The sequence below is a fragment of the Mus musculus genome, chromosome 3, assembly GCF_000001635.26.
Source record: "Mus musculus strain C57BL/6J chromosome 3, GRCm38.p6 C57BL/6J".
In the NCBI taxonomy this organism is placed as follows: Eukaryota; Metazoa; Chordata; class Mammalia; order Rodentia; family Muridae; genus Mus; species Mus musculus.
This window is the reverse complement of record NC_000069.6, coordinates 7,430,389-7,445,790: the sequence shown is the minus strand read 5'-3', so window position 1 is coordinate 7,445,790 and position 15,402 is coordinate 7,430,389. Positions and strand designations below refer to the sequence as shown.

The 15,402-nt window shown below is 37.2% G+C and overlaps 1 protein-coding gene across 3 annotated transcripts in view; it reads right to left on the bottom strand.

Annotated features, from left to right (window-relative positions):
- Nucleotides 1–424: 424 nt before the first annotated feature.
- The window catches only part of Pkia (protein kinase inhibitor, alpha), a 78,763-nt gene continuing 63,785 nt past the window's right edge, over nt 425–15,402 (bottom strand). For all 3 annotated transcript variants that reach the window (NM_008862.3, XM_030252461.1, XM_006530056.1), the window contains exons 2-3: nt 8,276–8,453; nt 425–3,780 (exon numbers count right to left, since the gene is read on the bottom strand). In NM_008862.3, the coding sequence (NP_032888.1) occupies nt 3,701–3,780; nt 8,276–8,426 (231 nt within the window). In that variant the 5' untranslated portion in view covers nt 8,427–8,453 and the 3' untranslated portion in view covers nt 425–3,700. The remainder of the gene's footprint in view (nt 3,781–8,275; nt 8,454–15,402) is intronic.

Genomic DNA, 15,402 nt, shown 5'->3' with positions numbered 1-15,402 from the left:
TCTCTCTCTCTCTCTCTCCCTCCCTCTCCTCCTCTCCCTCCATCTCCCCCTCCCCCCTCCTCCCTCTCTCTCCCTCTCCCCCCTCCCCCCCTCTCTCGGTGTATGCTACTGAAGAATGTTTTAAAAACCTTAGTGTGTTTGAATACTTTCTCTCTTAACCAAATCAGAAGCATAGGTTGAAGTTGACATTACAGCTCTGAGTGTGCATGGTTATGGCAGAAGGCTACAGTGAGGTGCTGGACACCTAGAGTCAAATGGATCAGAAGCATCTAGGGTAGAGGGCAGGAAAGTAAAGCCAGAGACTTGGGGATACGCACCCTGAGATAGCTCAGACTTTGAGTTTGCCTTTCACATCCTGTTTTACAATCCTTTCTTCAGCATCAATATATAGTATGCAGTAAATAATGACTCTTGAGAGACTGCATTTCAGAAAACAAGTGCTGCTTTTAATATCAGTTATGTGAGCATGCAACATTGCTAAATACAAAAGTCATAGAAGCTCACAGATGACTTCCCAGGCTGCCACAAGTCAGTGAAAGAACATTTCCAGGCTTCTAAGACACAATCAATTATGGATCCTTTCTTCGTTTAATTTAATGACTATACATTTTTTTCCCTTACTACTGCAGAATTCATTTAGAAGTTTGCTGCCCAACAGTTACATTTTTTTCGTATTCCTCTGAGAAGAGATAAAAATGTCATTTTATTCTACATTGGATCCTTGATGTCACATTTAAGGAAGACTCAGTGGTAGGGTGTGAACAGTGGGCTACTATGTCAGTATTTCCTGAAAAATAAAGGTCATGATTTTCTGTTATAGAGCAGAAAGCATTTCTGTGAATTCAGGATGAATATGTACTAACATAAAATGTTCTTAGTTTAAAAAAGTTAAGCTCAACAAATTCTACAGCTTCTCATTCATTGTTAATGTGTTAAAATGGAAAATTTTGTGTTTCTAGGTTATTAAATAAAAAGCAAGAATATTTGTTCACATACATAGCATGAACATAGCATGTAAATTTACAGTTTACATGTCTTAAATAAATTCAAAATAAGCTATAATTGAGTATTAAAACAACAACAACAACAAAAAAAGGTAGGCTCAACCACATGTGTCTTTGTCCCAAAGACATGTGTACAAACCCAAGAAAGGCTAGTCTATTTAGTAACTTAAATTCTTTCTCTGTAAAATGCAAGCTGACTGAGTGTATTATCTATAGTTTTCCATACAGAGAAACACACTGTGTAATTAGCTTAAATTTTATGAAATGTGGATTCAAAATTCTGTTGATAAACATGGGCTCAAATTAGCTTTTTAGTTTTGCAAAAATTAGTCCTTATTCATGTTCACATTGTAATTTGTGAAAGGGGCATAAGATGAAACTGAATGGTACATTTGGTTCTGAAGTGACTTAGCTGGGGTAGTTAACTAACACCCCTTTCCTTGGGCTGCCCACACTTCCATCTGCATTTACAGATTCATTCCCTATGTAGTATTATTTACTTGCAAATGATAAGTATTAAATGAAAACCAGGAGATTCTATGCACTTTTGCCAATTAAAATTTATGTGATGTGACAAATTCAGAATGTTTATCTCTTTTCCCTTACCAGCCACAGAATCCCTCTAGGATTGAATACAGGACACCAAGTAGCAGTAAGAAATCAAATGAAATCAGAACCTCCCTATGACTTCTGCATTTAGCACTACTTATATATTTAAAGACAAGCATGGCACCGCATGCATTAGTAATAGTATATGACACAGGGGTATAACCCTTCCACACAGTCTTAGCACTGGTTCAACACTTTACAAAATGCATGTGAAACCAGTGTGGAATTACACAACTTTAAGAATGATCTTCCTATTCACAAGAAAGCTATCAGCATAGTTAAACAAGGACATTGAAACTGTTGGATGTTGTAAATAGATTATCGGAGATTGTCTCAAATAGGCCATAGGTTCACAACTTTGAGTCTATCAATAGGTAGATTTGTTTCAATTTTAGCTAGCCTCCAATGACTTAGATCAAAGCAAGGCCTCTCATATTGAATGTATTTACTGTTCTATATCCAGAAAGGCATACTTAACAGTGCTTGTTTTTCTGGAAAACATCCAGTTGGGGACTAAATGAGATTCATATATTCCCAGTCAGTAATGAAAGCACTCTATGGGAAGATATAGGCAGACTTCCTTGTCTACCTTGTCTGTAACTACAGACTCAGGTCGAGTTCCTACCGTACCCAGGTCTGCCTGTTGAAACACCTCTACCTACTTAACCTGGAACTGTAGCTATGCTAGTGCTCCAGGACACTTAGAGGCTCTTCTGTTGAGAAAGTCTTCTTTCATCTGTTATTTGCCTCCTATGATGCACCAGGTGAACCTTGGGCATCTAACTGGATCCTCATTTATTACCAAAGATAGTTGGTTTCATAATACTGACCAGAGAGGGTTATACAGGCCACAGAAACTCCCCATACAAGAATTGTGATGTCAAAACACAGCGTAGACCATCAACAGCATCAGTAAAAGTGTAGTTGGGTGATAATTTTTATATCTGAATGCAATTCACACAAATTATTAGTAAAATTTTACAAACATTAAAAAGTGCATAACAACATTTGGGTATGAAAGGGCTGAGAGGGGCCACAGCACAAGGGCTTTACTTTTGAGATGGGTGCCCACAGGCTTTGAGGAAAACACTTCCTTCACAAGTTGTCCTCCTGCGTTAAACAGTGGCACCCAGCAGTGTGAGAAAAGTGATCCTCACAGCACAACATTTCTAGCTCTTTGCATTATCTGGCATTCTTTGTTTATTTTGTTGATTCTTAAAAAAATTCTTATAATGAAAAATTAAAGTATCAGTTGAAAGTACTTATTTGGAAATAAAATCAATATTGAAAGACAGAACGCTGGTCTGTGTAGATACTAAGACTGAACTCAGGCAATATTCACATTCATGGATATTTCCACATGCCTGTATAATAAAGCAAAGTGGGCTCAGTGAGTCTAGTGGATGTAACCCTCGGCAGTTATCAAGAGGAAAGTTGTGTTTTACAAAAGAAGGTTCTGCCCTGTTCACGCCACAACACTATGGGAAATTAAAAAGGCAGCCCTTTAAAAAATGAGCGGTATAAAAATTCACAGTCATGTACATCATTTTGTTTTATGTAAGCAATCAAAGGGCAGTGCAGAGCAGGTGTACTGTACGATACAAAACGGCGTAAGTAACAGCACTCACACACAGGGACATAATGCTAACTGTGCTCTCTGGATGGTTCTTTTTGTGAGTCAATACTCCAGCCAGAGATACTGAAACTCTGGGGTTCAACCAACTCTTTTCAATTAGACACAATTAAATCCTCTGACATCATGAGGGGCCAGATGCCACAGGAATCATCAGCTAGGCAGTGCTACTCTCTACAAGCATTTCATTATACGGTCAAGTGGAAGGACCCATACACGAAGGAGATCCAAGCACAGCCCAGGTGATTTCAACCATTGCTAATGACAGAGGTGGGGAAAAGGCTGTGTGCAGACACAGGCTCCATCCCCACTTGTGACATGGCAACCAACAGTGTCTTGCTGTGCAGCGCAGCCATTTTCTTCCCCTCCGTTTCACCCGTGGCTGCGAATACATCCGAGCATCGCCAGGATATTTGCCACATTGTCAGATGTTGATGACCGTCAGAATGGAGTGTTAGCTTTCAGACTTGGCTGCTTCTCCCTGGGCTTCTCCACTTTGTTCGGTGGAGCTTCTCTGTCCATCATCTTCACCTTCTATAAGAGACAATGAGAAGTGAGAGCAAAGAAAAGCTCATGGTTCCTGTCTCTCAGAATGCTGGAGACTTCAAAGTCTGAAATGGTTATAGAGAAGTGGGTTTTCTTAGAAGTGTACAATAAACAAAACTGTATATGTGTTCAGAGCCCGGCACTTTATGAGACATCAGAATGAAAGTCAAAAATAAATGACCTGTGAAATGTCTAGAGTTGTTAATGGTGAACTACGCTTCTGGTGAAGGAAATCTCATGGCCACACTCATCACTCTTAAATGTGGTTTTACAATCTACAGAAACCGAGTTGGCATTGTGCCCCAACTCTAATGTGAAGAAACATTTAAAATTTCCTTTTTCCATTATTTATAGAACTTTAGGATAATACACCTGATTTCTAAAAATTCTATTAATTTATAATTGATATTAACAACAGAAGGTACATGGATTTTTTTTTTTTTTTGATATTTGGTCAGTCTCTTGTCCAACAGTTTGCTGGTCTCTGATATGTGCAGTGTCAGTCAAATGTCCCTCATTCATTATGCTCATTGCAATCTCAGTCAGTGCCTTCACAAATACTAAAACTCAACAATATTTTCACTCTATCTTGGGGCAGTTAATACATGTGGAAACTCTGGTCAGTCCTTCACGTGTTCGAATTTGTCATTTGGCTACTACAACCAATATGACTTGACAGACAAAATATTTTGTAGTGTTACAGCAACATAAATTCTGTCCATATTTTTTGAAAGTTTATCATAACTAAAGGATATAAATAAAGGTAGGTAGACTGGCTACACTGCCCTCACTTATATATAATACTAAAAAAAGATTATCTTTTTTTTTTCTTGAAACAGATTTTACTGTGTAGTCCAGGTAGACCTCTAATTTCTTTTTTTTTTTTTTCACCTTTTTTAAAATTAGATATTTTCTTCATTTACATTTCAAATGTTATCCCTAAAGTCCCCTATTCCCTCCCCCACCCTTCTCTGCAACCCACCCACTCCCACTTCCTGGCCCTAGTATTTCCCTGTATTGGGCATATGATCTTTGCAAGACCAAGGGCCTCTTCTCCCATTGATGGCCAACTAGGCCATCCTCTGCTACATATGCAACTAGAGATACAGTTCTGTGGGGTACTGGTTAGTTCATATTGTTGATCCTCCTATAGGGTTGCTGATCCCTTTAGCTCCTTGGTTACTTTCTCTAGCTCCTTCTATGGGGGACCTGTGTTCTATCCAATAAGATGACTGTGAGCATCCACTTCTGTATTTGCCAGGCACTGGCATAGCCTCACAAGAGAGAGCTATATCAGGGTCCTGTCAGCAAAATCTTGTTGCCATATGCATCATTGTCTGGGTTTGGTGGTTGTCTATGGGATGGATCTTTAGGTGGGGAAGTCTCTGGATTGTCCTTTCTACTGTCTCAGCTCTGAACTTTGTCTCTGTAACTATTTCCATGGGTATTTTGTTTCCCATTCTAAGAAGGAACATAGTATCCACATTTTGGTCTTCTTTCTTCTTGGGTTTCATGTGTTTTGTAAATTGCATTTTGGGTAGTCTAAGTTTCTGGGCTACTATCCACTTATTAGTGAGTGCATATCATGTGTGTTCTTTTGTGATTGGGTTACCTCACTCAGGATGATATCCTCCAGATGCATCCATTTGTCTAAGAATTTCATAAATTCATTGTTTTTAATTGCTGAGTAGTACTCCATTGTGTAAATGTATCACATTTTCTGTATCCATTCTCTGTTGAGGGACATCTGGGTTCTTTCCAGCTTCTGGCTATTATAAATAAAGCTGCTATGAACATAGTGGAGCATGTGTCCTAATTACCAGTTGGAGCATTTTCTGGGTATATGCCCAGGAGAGGTATTGCTGGATCTTCCAGTAGTACTATGTCCAATTTTCTGAGGAAATGCCAGACTGATTTCCAGGGACCTCTAATTTCTTACCTTTTGACTTCATCTCTTAAAAGCTATGATTACAGGGGAACGCCAGGGCCAAAAAGGGGGAGTGGGTGGGTAGGGGATTGGAGGGGTAGGTATGGGGGACCTTTGGGATAGCATTGAAAATGTAAATGAGGAAAATACCTAATTAAAAAAATAAAATAAATTTAAAAAAAAGAAATATACATCACCATACTTGGCTCTCCTTCATCATTTTAAAATGCATGAATGAATTTAGTGTGTTTGTGTGTGTGTGTGCATGGATGCACATACATTCCTACATCTGAGTGTCTGTCTCCTGGTACACACTTGCCACAGCGTTTCAACAGAGGACAACTTTCAGCAGTGAATTTTCCCTTTACTGTGGGGTCTGGCATAGAACTATAGTCACCAGGTTTGTGCAGCGAGTGTATTTACTCATGAAGTTGTTTTGGTTGCCCTTTATCCTCTATTCTTAAAATTTACACACTAAATATCTCATTATACTCCAGTGATTCTAAGTATTTTAGGAAATTAGTCTTTATATCTAGAGTTTTACTAAAACATAACTAGGCAAAGCTTACAATTTTTCATACTCTAGTTTTTATTACTAGAGCCCTGGAGAAGCCTCCAAGATGTGCGGAAGACCCGGATGTGGGGTGTATAGACAAGAAAAGAGTGTATGGGAGACACTTTTGAAAACCAAATGAAGGGTCATGTCTGGGCAGATGAGGGACACAAGAATACTGAAGGATGAAAGGGACTGACTGTATAAACACAAAATGAGAAACGCAGCTTTCACGAGGATCGGATCCTCCTGGTGCGTGAGGACTCTCTGTAGGATTAAGCATTACACTGCAAACAGAGATGCGCTTCGATGATGCTTGTGAACTAACAAACGAGAGGGATGTTGGTGAATATGTATTATAAGAAAATAGAGACAAGCATATTAAGTTTGCCTCTATATATGTCATATTACAGTTTAGACTTTCATATTATTATTATTTGTTCTGTGCATAGAGAATAGTAAAGTCAGTGATGTTTACAGTTTCCCTAGTTCTAGACTTTATGGTTGGGAGAGAAACTAAAAAAAATTGCCAGGGCTTCTATAATTGTAATTAGAATGCAGAGTTCTTTAGAAAACAAGATACATTATAACCAGCAATTTACTTGAATTTTTTTTCAAATTATATAATTAAAATTAATTTAATGCATATTTATATTTTACATACATATATATGAACACAAATGTCAGTGTTCCTCAAATTACTTATGGCAATCTAATACATTCTCTTGTATTAAAAATGTCTTAAAGTTAGAAGTCCTCATTAACAGGCAAAACAGAAGAAATTACTCTATGGCTCAAAATTCCCAATTTTAAGACTTCTTGAAATTCATGCAGTCACTTAAAATTGAATATTTATGTATGGATTAAAATATAAATCTATTAAAAGAAATGAGCAAAATTTCTATACCACAAGAAAAAATGTATTTTCTTATTTCATGGGAGTAAAATGAGATAACACCTTTAGTCTTTCTCCAAAGTGCATAAAAAAGTAAGTATATACAATAATGGTGGAGAAACAATGAGCCCTAGGATATGCAGGTCCATGCAGCCCAAAGCCATGCTGTCAACATTTTTCATTAATCTAAACTTGAAATGGTGTCTACGACTATTGACCTTTAATAGTTGAAGACAATCCTGCCTTTTAAAAATCACATATATAACCTTACACATTTCCCAAATATATCAAGTCTTTCTCATTATACTCATAGAGCGAAGCCATATTGAGTTTTCCAAATAGAGTCAGAAATAATCAGTTCTTATGTGTATTACACTTTGGTTCCTTGATTATTAATTCTTTTATATATTTAATGATTATTCTGTGCTAGTCTTCTTAATAAATTTGAAAAAGCTATGTATAGAGTAACTACTAAATAACTTTTTTAATACTAAAATTAATACTACTAAATATTTTAATGTATTAAGATAATTTTTCTTTTTCACTAGTAATTCCAGGTGATTAAACACATTTTTTTAAACAAAATCATCCAATCATGAAAATTTAAAAACACTTTATCTAAGAAGCACTTCTATAACAAACTTTTTGATTTTGGGTCTCAATAAAAATGTCTTTAGGGTGTCTCTTTTGAAATGATTCTTTGAGGTCTGCCTGACTTAATTGTGAATCTTTTTAAGTATCTATGAAACAGAGGGCACAACTAGTGTTATTCATGGTACGAGTCCTAACTGTAACTCTGTTAAGGTTTTTCCATAAGTAATTTCAAAATTTTTATAGATACTGATTTTTTTTTAATCAGGGTTTTAGTTTTCAAATGAGAAGTTACTGAAAAATGGAGGGATTGGGGAACTAATCAGACTTTCATTTGGCCTGAACTGTTTTTAACTGTCATCTAATTTCAAAGGAAGCATTTTTGGTTGTTATTGTTTTCATTTTTTGTTTGTTTGTTTCTTCTTGTTGTTTGTTTTTTGTTTTTGTGTCCTAATCTCAGGTAGGAAAATGCCAAATTGTTCTATGTTCCTAGAAAAGTATGCATTGACTGACTCACCTGTCTTGTTGATATCAAGGCCTGCTAGTTTTAAGGCTAATTCATTGCTGTTGCCACTTGCAGAGGAAACCAGGATATCATGTATTGCATTTCTTCTACCTGTTCTTCCTGAAGCAATGAAATCTGCATACGTAGTTTCCACATCAGTCATTGCTAACAAATATCCACATAGCAGGGACTACAAAAGAAAGAAATGTTAATAGGTGAATGCAATGGTGGTCAACAGTGAATATTGAACACAGAAAGATTGATGAATGGTTTATAAAACGAACAAGAAACAATTGTTTAGAAGTAATCTTTTGATTCTTTTCTGAAACATTTCTGTCAAACCATAAGAGTGACCACTATGGCAGAAATACCCTAGGGGTGCAATAGTGGAGCACATACGCTGGCAGGAAACAGCACCTCTCCAACTGCTGCTTTACTAAACCAGCATTATTCTTAAAGTACCTTCTAAATGTTTACTTTTACACTCTCAGATAAATAGAATTCTTGACTCTTATTGTAGAAATTTCCTTTTGCAACAAATGCATGCCATTACAGAAAAGCAAAAGCAATGAAAATGCAAAGATGCTCTGGAACCCAATCCCAACTGATACAAACACAACCCAATCCCCAGTCCCAATTTATACAAACACAGCCCAATCCCCAATCCCAACTGATACAAACACAACCCAATTCCTAAACTTAAGGCTTAAGGATCACTGCCAAAGAGACTGGGAGTAGGTTCTAAGAGCCAAAGGTGTATCAAGTTTGGTGTGAGATTAGTCTACTAGAAATGTCAGAAAAATTGTCTTTGGATGAAGTCTCATTGACATTACTTCATTTTTTAGTCACTGTTTTATTGCCACGAAGTGATACCATGACCAAAGCTATTCTTGTAAAGAAAATATTCATTTAAGGCTTGCTTACAGTTTGTGAGGTTATTCCATTATCATTACAATGGGGAACATGGTGGCATGCTGTCAGATATGGTGCTAGAGAAGAAGCTGAGAAATCTACATACTGATTTATAGTTAGAGGGAAGAAACACTGAGCTTGGTATTGCCTTGTGTAAACTCAAAGCCCACTTCCAGAGACACACTTCCTCCAACAAGGTCCTATTTCCTGATTTCTAATAATTTCAAGTGGTTCCATTCACTGGTGATTAAGCATTTAAATACATGAACCTAAGGAGCGGTTCTTATTAAAACCACCTAAATGGCCTGAACAATAAGGAGACCAATTAAGGTAACATAGAAAGGGGATAGTTCATGGGGCCTCAAGCCTGGACAAAGAACTATTGGCAAATGGGGAGTGCTAAGAGTAGGAGAAATAGTCTTCTCCAGAGAGATCTTCTTAACAGGCTATTCGGTAGTAAGCGACTCTTCCTAAAATAAGATTATTCAGGTAACATTATACAGCCTGAACAGGGTGTACATATGTAACAATTCAAGAAAATAGGCCATGAATTATGTTTGTATCTGTTGGTATTGGGGATTGGGCTGTGTTTGTATAAATTGGGACTGGGGATTGGGCTGTGTTTGTATCAGTTGGGATTGGGTTCCAGAGCATCTTTGCATTTTCATTGCTTTTGCTTTTCTGTAATGGCATGCATCAGTTGCAAAAGGAAATTTCTACAATAAGGGTCAAGAATTATATTTATCTGAGAGTGTAAAAGTAAACATGAGACACACACAGAGAGAGAGAGAGAGAGAGAAAGAGAGAGAGAGACAGAGCAAGCAAGCTAGATGGTGTATGGGTGGAGTAGGAGGGAAGAAATCTGAGGAAAAACGATGTAGTTATAATTAAAAAACAATGTAGCAATTATTTAAAAAAATCAAAATTCTAATGGGCTAGAGTTATAGCCCTGTGTTAGAACATGTATTTGGTGTGCACAGTGTCCTGCTTTTCACCCCCAGGACCCAGAAAAGTAAAAGTAAGAACTTTAAGAAAGGAAGGCAGGATCCTGCTTGTGCTCAGGACTCAGTATCCAGTACTTTAATCTCTACTCCAACTAGTCAGTGTTGACTTAGAGTCTAAAAGAGTCTCAAGCAATAAATTTAACAAATGTAATAAGAACTTCATGAAAAGGGCATAGGACCAGATTTAGCCCAAATGCCACAACTTTACACGTGACTTATATTTTAAAATTCTCCTTAGAGAATTTTACTTTAAAATTATAATTTAAAATTCTGCTATAGAGCTGAATTGGAAATAAGTAAGGGGTTAAGTGAAGTGGTCCACACCACAGGTAGGCATTCAGCAAGTGCACTAACTACAGAAAGGCTAAGGCTATCTGAGAAATCGAGTCAGATAGACTTTGTGTTCTAACATCTCCCTACACCAGAAATTCAAAACACTTCTTGTCAGTCCTGCTGTAGTTCAGGACGATGACTCTTGTGCTCTGGAGACAAGTAATGGCTTGAGAAGAGTGACATACTCCTTGAAGTACAATTTTGACTGAGCAGAATAAATGAAAGGGAACTTGTCCAACACAACCCCTGATACATAAACTCATAAACTTGAAGAATGATACAGTTAAGGTAATGAATGTCCCCTAGAGGCCCATGAGTTGGATAAGTCTACATGGAAAATTATCTAAGATAGAAGTACTGGGTTTCAAATGAGTTTATTAAGTATGTAGCAAGCAAAATAGAGAAGAAAGAACAAATAGAAGTTAGAAGGAAAAAACAAAACAAAACACATGGACAACAGCACATCATAAAACTGGGCCCTGTCAATACCCATCTGAAACTGTTGGAGTAGTTTAATTGGAAGAGTAAGCAGAAGTGACATGAAGTGAGGTGCTTCCAACATGTAGCAGGAACAACTAAGGAAACTGTGCTGAACCAGCCATGCTGGAGTTGCAGATTGGGGGACTACCAGGCAGAGGAGAGCAATCTCTTATTGGATAGCTCTTCCTTCTAGTTCCCACATGGACATTTTTATACTATTAGATAACCTCTATTGAGATGGCTTATCTTCTAGCTGTCATTATGGAAACCTTTTAAATTAAATTCATTTTAATTTCAATAAATGTATTCTATTTATATCATTTCTATTCCCTTCTAACTCTTTCCATATCCGACTTGTTCATTCTCAACATCATGATTTTTCTATTATTATTATTATTATTATTATTATTATTATATTTACATATATAATAATATACATGTATTGTTATATTTACATATAAATGTAGCCTCTGAGTCTATTCACTATTCCTTAATATATATAATTTTCACACATAATCAAAGATTTCCTTTGACAGAACATGGAGACTATTGCAGAATGTCTGTTTAAATGCAGAGAATTGCCTGTAGGGTGTCCTGCTCCAACTGACAGATCTATAGCACAATACCCACATCTACACTCAGGGGACACATTGGAAGAGGAGACACAAAGCTTAGAAGAGCCAGAGTACCAGGGATCCCCTCTGCAGTAGGATAATATCTTCTATATATGACAGAGTACCAGGGATCCCCTCTGCGGTAGAGTATTATCTTCTATATATGACAGAGTTCCAGGGCATCCCTCTGCAGTAGGATAATATCTTCTATATATGACAGAGAAGCTTCATTCATGTATTCTCAACAATATGCATGCCTAGTCACAACCTGAACAATGACAACAGCAGCTGAAATTCCAACACAGGAAGTGAAACTCTCACTATCTCTACTTCTAGATGAAGAGTTACAGGCCACTGATAACTTCCAGGAGATGGAGAATTAGTCTTTCCTAGGGACGAACCCTCTGATTTTATAATACCAAGTGGCCAGCTCTAAAAACATATACACACAACATATTTGTTATTAGCTGTTTGCTGTCTTCCTTGCTCCATGCCAAAGATCTAGGGAATTCTAGAGGACACTATGTGTCTGGGATAAGAAAGCTCTTCACATTCCCAGAGGGCTTAGTCAGTAAGTTTAAACAGTACATAACTGATTACCAGTATACAATCTATTCCAGTCATTTAAACCCAGTCCATGTCACTATTGGACATGGCAAGATCTAACAGAAGAGAGTTACATCCTTAAAGCATAACTTTAAAGTGGGTTTTGGGACCCAGGGTCCTCTTCTTTCTCTTTTTAGCTTTCTGGCTACCAAGAGGTGTATATCCTCTTCCATTGTATGGAACCACCATGATGCCTAGCTGCAGCTGCAAAGCACCAGGACCTGGTCACTGAAAAGTACAAAATCACGGGTCAAATGAATCTTCCTCTTCATTAGCTGCCTGTGTCACACATTTTCTTCCACCAGCATGAAGAATTTGGAGTACGGTTGTTGCTCTGTCATTCAGTCATGGAGTGAATTGCAGAGAAAGCTTTAACCATTTTGTTCTTAATTATTAATTAGTAAAGAAGTGCACTGGATAATGTGATAATTAATGTGCTTCAAGTGAGATGGTAATCATTGTTACTCAAAATTACTTTATTTCCAAAATCTTGTATTTGGAAATCCCCTCCTCTGGCCATCACCTCCACCTTTCCTTTCATCTCATACTTTGTGAATAAGTCCCTTCACATTGAGCCCGTCTTAGTTCCTTCAGCACTTTGTACTTGTACTAGGTGTGGTACCATGGAAATCAGCTGCCCACTGGTTCATGTCTCTTCATCTAAGCATCAGGAAGTCCCCTTGCTATTATGATCATCACCTTCCTACCTTTGCTTCATGCTGAGAAAACAGCCCAGCACACATTCTTTGATCTTATTACCAGGTGGCTGTTACCAGAAAAAGTCACGCAATTGTGCCAATTGGCTCAGCTAGACATTTCTGACTATTATTAGTCTGCAGAGTTGCACAAGTTCTTTTATTCACCTCTAGGTGACTCTTCCTTGTGCTCTGATCCATGGGAAAGACCCCCCCCCCCAGTCCTTTCAAGACTACACATTAAATATTGTCTGTTTTCATTGATGGCTCCATCTTTCTTTCCTAAAAGGATGCAGGACATTGGCCTAATGTTTTCTCAAACTTCTTCTCCTAAACTATATTCTCAGTGTTGTCTTTCTTTGCTGGTGAATTGTTTTCTTTCCTACCTTCCTTCCTCTCGCCCACTTTCTTTCTTTCTTTCTTTCTTTCTTTCTTTCTTTCTTTCTTTCTTTCTTTCTTTCTTCCTTCCTTCCTTCCTTCCTTCCTCCCTCCCTCCCTCCCTCCCTCCCTCCCTCCCTCCCTCCCTCCCTCCCTCCCTCCCTTCCTTCCTTCCTTCCTTCCTTCCTTCTTTCCTTCCTTCCTCCCTTTCTTCCTTCCTCCCTTCCTTCCTTCCTCCCTTTTAATTTTGAAACATGCTACTGATCTTCTTTTATACCATCTCCTATACAATCATCCACTTGCTATAACATTATACACCATGTTTAGCACATTTTTGTTTATCTCTCACCCTTGAAATCAATTTCTAATTACTTCTCAATAAGTAGTTTTTTTTTAATCACTTACATTTTCATTCTATTTTAAATGCTGCTTCCAGAACAATATTCACAGAACAAAAGCTTCACACAGTCTATAAATTCTAAAAATTAGAATTCCTTTTAAGGGCAAATGGCTCTTGCTTCTTCCTATTTTACTTCACCACACATGTCATGCTGGTATATTGCAGAATATAGCACAGTGTTTTTCAGAGATCTGTGATGGTGAATTTGCTTAAATCAGTTCCCCACCAGGAATGCAAATAAATCTGCTTGGTGAAACAGACTGAGCCTTCAGAATTCAGCCGAAACTCATCTTCTCTTTTATCACTTTCCCCATCTTCAGACAGCAAGTTATAAGTCAGAATTTTGTCTGTAGAAAGCACTGTCAACATTATGGTGACCTCTCTTTCTAGACAGATAGCAAGCTATGACAAGTCAGGGACTTATTAAGATGAAAAAATATTGCATATACTCTCTCAATTATGGAATGAATATGAGATAAAGCAGAAGAGGAATCCATTGGAGAAGGGCAGAAAGGGAGGGAGTGGGAGGAATGGGGATGGTAGTGGAGTGACAAGATGTGAGGAAAACCAAGTGCTAAATACATAAAAATGTTAAAATTCAGTCCTATCATTTGTTTGCTAACTGAAACTCTAATTTGAAAAGAAAATGGGTTTGCTATTAGTTTTGTATATGCATTTCTAACATAGTTACTTGCATAGTGTCAGTCTTAAATCAAAGTATAGATGCGGCAAAGATCCTTTTATCAGCAGCCACAGACTGTCCATGCTTCCAGATGATGGCAAATGAAAGTGGACCCACTCTAACCTGAATGATTCAATTTATGCAGAGTGTGAGGACGGTGAGATTCAACCTTCCACCCCATCTTTACTTTGGTACTTAAATGTTTGGAACATAGGTTCATAAATTCCTAACACACTCTTATACATCTTTATGAGGCTGTTTCTGAGTCAGTAATAATGTTTTGACCTTGCTATAATTAAATTCTGCTAGTAACAAGAATATTGTCTTTAGCTAGAGCACGATTAGCAACATTATGTTTACTTTCTACATTAACCTGAAGGTTTAGAACTGAATAAAAGAACCAGTAATACACCTGTAAGTATTTAAGGAGAAATGAAGTGAGAGAAATACACACTTTTTATAGTTTCTATTCTCAGTGAGTGTCTTTTAAAATAGTTTTTCAAAGCATGACTTAAAAGAAAGAAAACAACTGCTATCTATTATTCATCATCTGGCAAAAGAAAATAATACGACAAAAACCAATACCTCATTTTCAGTTAAAAATGTCTCATACTTCAAATGACCCTTAAATCATATGCAGACCAAGGCTTAAAATCCAGGTCTTATTTTATAAAAGAATTTCCTTGTCTTCTTCCTATTATTCCTTTTCTCTGTAGACTGCCATAACATGTGGGGTTTGTCTAACCCACTCTTGCTGCTGAGTTTAAGAAGATCTGTAATATCAAAATGAAGCATAGAATTTGTTATATTTCCAACAAAGATATGAATAAAAAAACTGAACAAGAAGCTGAAAAGTCTATCACTGTGAACAGAACTGACAGTTTTAAACTCTCATTTGGTTCACTCTTAGCTAATAGGCATGGGCTGGGACAAACAGGGATATGAAAATTCTAAGGGCATGTTATAATTGTCCTCAACTGGCTATACACAAATTGGATTTGAATTGAGTCTATGACAATAAGAACTGATATAGAA